At 41.2% G+C, this 8377-nt stretch overlaps 1 protein-coding gene across 2 annotated transcripts; it reads left to right on the top strand.

The window, feature by feature from the left end:
* Positions 1-401: 401 nt before the first annotated feature.
* Positions 402-6390, top strand: LOC122034924 (keratin-associated protein 5-1-like). Of its 2 annotated transcripts, XM_042594280.1 has the most exons (6): positions 525-796; positions 1582-1634; positions 2196-2240; positions 2321-2365; positions 3262-4277; positions 5715-6390. In XM_042594280.1, exons 1-5 carry the CDS (start codon positions 659-661, stop codon positions 4253-4255), a joined length of 1275 nt encoding a protein of 424 aa, XP_042450214.1. In that variant the 5' UTR covers positions 525-658; the 3' UTR covers positions 4256-4277; positions 5715-6390. The 2 variants fall into 2 exon arrangements, with proteins under 2 accessions (XP_042450213.1, XP_042450214.1); XM_042594279.1 differs by lacking the exon at positions 5715-6390 and having other exon boundaries at positions 402-796; positions 3262-4351.
* Positions 6391-8377: the final 1987 nt, after the last annotated feature.

Here is an 8377-nt window from a genome sequence, read left to right on the forward strand (position 1 = left end):
CTTGCGGCCCCCACAGTGTGTGGATGTCACGTGCGGTGAGCAGTACGGCGCTACGTTCTTTTTTTTTTTGTTTTTTTTTTCAAATTCCTGTTTCTTCCCTCCTCCTTGCTTCTCGCTCTGCTGCCAATGGCGTCAATGGCAACGCCACCGAACACGACGTATGAGCACTCCGAAGAGTGCCACGCTTGCAGGCTTTTGCTCATCACCACACGCTGCCGCCGTACTGCGATCAAAATCGGGGTAGAAATTGTGGGTTGCAGCGGTGTCAGTGATCCAACTACAAGAATGATCGATGGATTTATTGATCGAGAAAAAAAAAAGCAAAAAAAAGAAGACGCCTGGTTTGGCAACTGCTGCTGTAGCAGCAGAGCAGCTGCTGGTGTCAGCGACGCTATTATTTCCACGCCCACGCCCACGGATCGCGCTTCGGGTGCTGCGCCGGTGACGCTAAGCGACCCTTCACCGTCTCTCGGATTCCCGTCCTCCGCCGCGTACCACGCTATGCCCCACCTGCAGCGCGCGCAGGCAGTGTCTCCCCTGCTTGCGTCGCGATCCCATTCCCATTCCCATTCCCATTCCTATGGCTAGCTACTACTAATGCGCGCACGCCTTTTCGGGCGAGGCCATTTCCAGCGCTGCGGATCTGCATCGCGTCACCATGGAGCCGACCGTGCCGCCGCCGGTGGTGGTGGTCGCACCTTCCCCCAAGTCGCCGCCCAGGTACCCAGACCTCTGTGGCCGACGGAGGCTGCAGCTCCAACTCCAGATCTTGAACCGCGAGATCGGCTTTATTGAGGTAATTCTAGCAAATCATTCATCTTTTTTGTTGCTGGGAGGCTTCTGTTGACTAATTTGTGGAACCCTTGGTGGTTTAGTTTTTCTTCTTTTGGATTCTTGGACGCTTCTTTTCCTACCATTTGATTTGAGAATTGGAAATTGATAAGCAAAATAGGTAAAGAGAAGGGGCTTGTCTACCTACACACAAAACTGAGGGAAAAAAAGTCTTATCCAATTGAATGGATGCCAAAAATTTTCGATTTTGTCAAGCAAGACGGGCATTAAGCCAATACGAAACGAAAAAGAAGATTTTTTTAATAGGAAAAGTTGCTGAGGTGGCTTCTGAAACGGATCCACATGTCTTCAGCCTAAACTATTTGGGGGACTGTGCTTGGTGACATTTTTTTTTCTTCGGTGCATACCTGATTAGGCTTCCGACAAATGTTCTCCGGGAACTTGATGTTGCAGCCTGTAAACCAGAATGCAACCTATAGATGTTATATCCGTTTAGTTGCCTTTTTCCTTTTTTTTTTTTCTTTTTGTTGAATGGTGTTTTTTTAAAAAAAAAAAAAAGCCCTCCAAATTACGACTACATTATATGTATTTCAGTTCCTAGATTTTGTAATATCAACATTACAGCTGAAGATCTACCGATTTCTAACCATATGCTTACTGTATAGTTTTGATGTTATTGTTACTCTTACAGCATGAACCTGCAAACTATAGTTGGTGGTTATTTTTGTTGTGCTGTCTGTTTGATCTTTGTCCGGCACAATTCTATTGTTTTGTTTTTTATTCAAACAGGAGGAATTACAATCTCTTGAAGGAAGTCAACCTGTGTCCAGATGCTGCAAAGAGTATGATCTACTTATTTTGTCTTCCACATTGCTCTGTTTTTTCCCATCTGTGATTGAGAAAGCAACAATGTAGGTTACCCATAGATACACATCCTGTAAAATCTTTGAGAATGTATAGATTTACCATCTTCATCTTTCTATACTTGAAATCATAAACTTATTCCTCTCTGATTTTATAGCTTAAAGATATTTGAGTGAAGAGTTTGTAACCCGTTTGTGGCATATGGTATCTCCTTTAAAATCTATTTCCCTGTGGCTGTTTTTTCTAGTCTGGGTTCAGGCCCGATTCCCCAATTCCTATATAGCCTGGCCTAAATTTTCTTTTCTTTATTAAACTTACGGGATGGTTGACAGAAAACAATTGTGAAGTTTCTAGCTTTCTTTTGATCATGACAGAATATCACCCTGAAAAACAGGTACTGGTATTGATATATTTTTATGGTCTGTTAGTTTACATGGCTTAAAATGGCTTCTTACCTTGCATTTGTACAATTGCATTGTTTAAATATTCTGTAACATTTGTTGACCGGAGTCCTAACTTGTATATATCATGCGTTTCAGGGTCAACGAGTTTGTAGGGACAAAACCTGATCCCATGGTGCCTATGTATGATTCTTCCATTTCCCCTGTTATATACTTACATTTTATGTAAAAATTCATAACATCCATGCTTTTCTGTCAACTAGAAATACGAAGATTCACAGATCTTGTTGCTTGTGGAGATGGCTTGGGTACTTTCTCAGTTCTTTTGACATTTATCAGTTCTTCATGCAATTAATATATGCTGTTAGTTTACAACTCCCAATCATAGGTTGCCTATGTTAACCCAAGCAGCTGAGAATAAACCTAAGTTAGTTTGCAAAGGGAAAGATTGATCTTCTCCTATGTTAATAGATAGTTTAAGTTACTATGGCTTCTTGTTAACTGTTGAGGCATCAATATTTTATATTGGATATTTCTTTATTTTATTTGTTCTTTGTATTACTATCAGTGAGAATCATAAGCAAGCCGTGGCAATTATAGTAGGATCAAAGAAACTATGTTTTTTGAAAATTCACATTTTGTTGATAGTTGCTACTGAAAAATACTAATGTTACCTAGAGGGAGGATATCAGCTGGACAATGTACCTTGGTACTTTATGAATACGCCTTCTCGAAGATTCATGTAATGTGAAAGTGACCACATGTAAATCTTTTTCTATTAGAATAAAGATTGATGTTAGAAAGTTCAGTGGCATTCATGTTCACTGTAAACGTTCATGCTAACTGCAAGACTTGCTTTTAAACTAACATCACCAAAATTATTTGATTAATTGTATAATTTGTTAGATCCTTTTTGTTTTAGTTAAGATCCTGTTACTTGTGACCCACTTGTAGGATAGACTTTTACCTTGTTGTTAAATCTTTTAATTGATCATATCATGTTTTTTTTAATTAGCTGCAAAATATACTATAGACTACGAAGCTGTTAGCATCATACTCTGAAGGCCTTTCAACAAATTTAGTGCTGGGATGATGCGAAAATTACTACTATGATATTGATAAAAATTTTTATAGGATAACATCTGTAAGATTGTTTATTCATTTTCTTTACCTCATAATAAGTTTCATTATTTTTCTATCTCAGGTCTAAATTGTGCTTCGATTTCTCATGGATTTGCTGCTTCAGTGGGTGTGCACTTGGGCTGCAAAGACCAAGCTGCTCTTGTTCACAGATTTGCACCTGTTGTCAATGTGGATGTCCAATCTCTCAATGTTGTCATGATATGTCATGCAGACGTTGCTGCAGTAGTTCAGGAGTTACTTGTAGCTGCAGCAAAGCATGCGGTAGTTGTTCAAAGTCTATCTGTAGTTGCATTGGAGCATGTTGTGTTTGCCTTAAAGTTCCTTGCATTTGTGGCATAAAATGCATCAGCTGCTCAAAAACTCCCTGCAGTTCCTGCAGCAAATGCTCAAAAGTTCCTTGCAGTTCTGGTGAAACATGCTTTTGCTCAAAAGTTCCTAGCACCTGTCCAACATGCTGCAGCTGCTCAAAAGATCCTTGCACTTGCAATGGAACTTGCTGCCTAAAAAAGCCTTGCAGTTGCATCCCAACATGCTGCAGTTGCCCAAAAACTCAGTGCAGTAGTTATGGCACATGCTGCAGCTGCTCAGATGTGTGTTTCTTCAAAAGACGATGTCATTGTTCGAGTAGTTCCTGCTTGAGAACATGTCGGCCATCCTGCTGTTGTTCATGCGGTGATAAACCGTGTTGCTGTGACTGCAACACATCATGCTCAAATTTGTGGCGTGCTCGATCCTTCTGCTGTGATTGTAAGCCATCATGTTCCAGTTCATGCTGTGATCAACAATGTTGTGGCTGGAAACTTAGGGGTTGCCAAAAACCTTGTGGTTGCTCATGGTGCAGTGGCTGGATACCTTCATGCTTCTTACCATGCTGCTCTCGAAAATGGTGCTGCTGTAGCTCTAGGCCTTCATGCTCCAGTTCCTGCTGTTCCTTTCCCAAACTCTCCTGCCCAGAGTATTCTTGTGGATGTGTCTGGTCCTGCTCTAGGTGTACAGATGCATGTCATTTACCAAAATGTGCTAAGCCCTGCTGCGTCACTGGATGTCTGTGTTAAGGTGAAGAACATTAGTTTTCAGGTTTGACATACCATATTAACTCTATTGTATCTCTGAATCACGTTTTTATTGTTTAATGCATAAAATTTTGCTAAGCATGCCTAGCTTATTTGCTTGAGGTCCTGCCTGTTAATCAAGATAATGAGTTTATTTAAATTGGTTACTGCTTCTTGCATATAGTGCTTCTCAAGAGCTTTTCCTATGCTTGTTCAGTTGAATTCCATAGTGACAATAGCAACTATCAAGTTTTATCCCATTAGATTGGATCGGCAAATTCCATTGTGAGATCTCTAATATTTCATTTCTTAACAATTGTATTAGTTATAATCTGACATGGTAAGGAGAGATTAAAATGGGTGTGGCAGAAGAATCATATATCTAAATATACCATAATTATATGATGAATGGAAATAAGATTGCTATCAGTAGGATATGGATAAGGAAATATGCTGGTAGATATAGGAGATCACAGGTATCAAATAGGATAGATGTATCATTGAAACGATCAAGATGGGTTTATTAGGTCATCTTATACTGGGCATGTTCTTTGAAGTTTCTGAGATCATCAAGAAAAATGCAGGTGCAATGAGTGGCAATGATCGTGAGGTAGGATAATGAGGGAGTTGGTCTCCTTGACAGAAGCCTCAAGAACGCCTAAGGGAAGGAAAAGTGCGTACGAGGTTGCTCCTCCACTCCTCTCATTTAGGGATGCAGTGATGAGATGATTTGGGGGGAGCTATGAATAGCATGGCGGTAAAGAGATGATGAAGAAGATTTGAGGGTAGAATTGAAGTTGGATTGGCGTAGAATAGAAGTTGGATTAGGTTAGGATGAGCATATGCTGGGCACCCCACGTTTGCACCCACATTGGGCGCATGCACGTTTGCACCCACATTGGGCGCCCAGCTTCACTAAGGCACCCACGTGGAATGCCCACGGGGGTGTGTAGTGTAAGACCTAGTCACCATACTGTAGACGTTATGTTCCGTGACAGCGTGTTTTCTATTTTTTATGTTTTTTTTCAATAATTTTTCTCTTTCATTTTAAATTAACATAAGTAATTTATCTCTTTTCCTTCTTAAATTAAAATAAAATTCTCATTTCTCTCTTCTATAATTGTATACAATAATCATCGTGGTACTAATTTTTAAAAGTATAACTGCTACTAAATAATAGCTACACGTTATAGTAGTTACCTACTCTATTATAGCAGCTACTATACTGTTGAAGCAACTATTGTATTGTTGTAGCAGTTGCTGTACCACTATAGTAGCTACTGCATAGTTGTAGCAATTATTTGATGTGTGTAGATTATATATACTTTTATGCATGTTTTGACACACATTCACATACTTTACGCATACTTTATCTATGCATTTTTATACCCCTTGTCTTACTTTCAGCATAATTATTTTTCGTTGTTCGGAGATATACTCTTTGTGCATTTTCTGTTGATAGGAGTTAAATTCGAAGAGAAAATGGAGTTCGTGGTTGATCCGGATAGCAAACGAAGGCAACCGATATTGGCTATGTGAATCCACACAATCGTGTGGCTTCACCAGAGGAGGAGCAGGACATGGTCGTGTTACGCACATGACCATGTCACCCCATCAACATCCAGATCATGGTTGTGTGGATCCACACGGCTATGCATCATTTCCAGAAAGCAATAAGACTTCGACCGTGTGGGTCACACGACCGTGTGGCCAAAGCAGAATAGAAGAAGAGCACGGCCGTGTGAATTCACACAGCCCTTTATCCCATCCAGAGCCAAAGCAGAACACGACAGTGTGACCCACACAACCATGTCACCCTAGCAGATAGTAGAAAGAAGGAGGCCGTGCGGAATCCACATGGTCGTGCCATGGGCCGTGTGGTGCCCGTGCCCAGCTCTATAAAAGGGAGTTTCTCCCTCTTTCTAGGGAAGGAAGGCTCTCCCTTTGAGAAGATCCATCTTGGTGCTGATTTTCACTTTCTTCGACCTTCATCCGACGATCCGAGATCATCTTCATCTCCGCATCAACTCCGAAAGCTCTAGATTGGATCCAAAGATCACTCAACGTCATTGGATAAACATTTCTCTTCTTTTCTCTTTAATTTGGGATTTGAATGCTTGCGATCTATATGTCTTTGGATCTCTATCTTAGTGCCATGGAGTATATCCTTTGTTTTAGGATTAAGGGAGTAGTTGTGGTATGATTTGATGTAAGAACTCATGGATTTGCCAATTTCCTATCCAAATGATGTTATTATGCTTTGTATCTATTCGATCTTATGTGAATTCCTGTGTTTGGACTTAATTATCATGTTTGATTGGATGTTTGTATGTGCTTTTGGATCCTATAGAGGGATAACCTAGATTGTATGACTGAGGGACGCTAGTGACAGGCAGATCCCGCTAACAAACGTCTAGGGTATCATCTTGAAAGGTGAAGTAGGTCCTCACGAGGAAGTGGGATGGTTGAATGCAATTATCACCATAATCTCTATGTATGTTGAGTTGTTCATGTGTTTCTATGTTGTATGAACGAGGGACGCTAGTGACAGGCAGATCTCGTTAACGGACTTCATAGGAATCATACCTATTCGATTACTAATGGTGTTGATCAAAATCCCTTGTCGGTTGTCCTCTGTAGGGGAGAACTGACAACTTCCTACATATGCATGTGAATTGAGGATGTGAATTGGTAAATCATGTTATATTGATGAATATCACAATGTGTCACGCCCCGGGGAAGTCCTTGCCCGAAGAAATTTTGGCAGCACCTCTCCTGTACGGGTGACAATCTGAAACATTTCTACAGACACAATATACATCAGTCATAGGCGTCTGGAATATACACACAACCACGTAGTTTATATGCAGCCTACTCGGCTGATACCACAAAAAATACAACCACACAATTATATGTAAATCTAGCAGCCCACTCGGCTGTACAAAAACCAATCACAGCGGAAATCCAATAGACAACACATACAACTATAAACGAAGACTGCTAGCTGGCTAAGCTTACACCACACAACAGAACAACACTCCATGAACAAAGCTGGAACAAAAAGCTAAATACACAAATTCATATATCAAAATACAAATAAACAAAAAAACGGAGACAGATCTTCTGACGTGACGTGGGAACCGGCAGGTAGGATACTCCAAGCAACTCCATAAACAACCTGGTACCTGAAAAAAAATAGTATCCATGGGGGTGAGTTCAACAACTCAGCAGATACCCGTTGACATGCATAGTAAGCTATAACAGACAGTAATAATTATGGACTACAGTCTCCTGGACAAAAGCTGGAAATGCACAATAGCAAAGGGCTGAAGAGAATTGTACTCACCAGGGCCTCCTATCAGAATAGTCAGGTCATCAGACCGAGAGTATCATAAATCTTGTATGCATGTCAAACATATGCATCCATCCAAATGCAACATATAAGTGCAGCAAATATAATCAGTAAATGCATAAATGCATATGATGCCAATGACATGGTCACCCCTGACGCCAGTCAGCCATCTCACACACAATGGTGAGACCGAGTGGGTAGAGCAGTGACAACCATGCACTCTGCCGTCACTACTCCTGATGAGTGGCCAAGTGGACGGGATGCTATCGGAGTACACTTATCCTCCTACCCCAAATCATAAATGGGGGAGCTCAATGCTCTCATCTCACGGTACACGATGACGGGGAGGAATCTCTGCCAGCTACCACGCTACGTCACACTACCCATGAGCGGATCAACGGAGCCAAACAAAGTCCAACCGCCTGCCGGCTACCACGCTGCTATACTAAACTAGCAGAGCCAAATAGAGCAGAACTGTCTGCCGGCTACCACGCTGAGTCACCTGACCAACGGAACCAAACAGCAGAATTGCCACACACCTGTCTGATATACCACTAACCCATGAGTGGTGGTGTGTACAGATACATGTAACTGGCGATGTGCTTGACAATAATGGAGAAGACTATCGCACAGCATGCAATCATGCGAGATGATGCATGACACTAAACATGGCAATATCCTGAACAGCATAGCAATATCCATATATAGATATAAAATGTGTACCATAGGACAATGAACCAAATCAAAGGTACACAAATCAGATAAGGTAACAA

The sequence above is a fragment of the Zingiber officinale genome, chromosome 11B, assembly GCF_018446385.1.
Source record: "Zingiber officinale cultivar Zhangliang chromosome 11B, Zo_v1.1, whole genome shotgun sequence".
Taxonomy (NCBI): domain Eukaryota; kingdom Viridiplantae; phylum Streptophyta; class Magnoliopsida; order Zingiberales; family Zingiberaceae; genus Zingiber; species Zingiber officinale.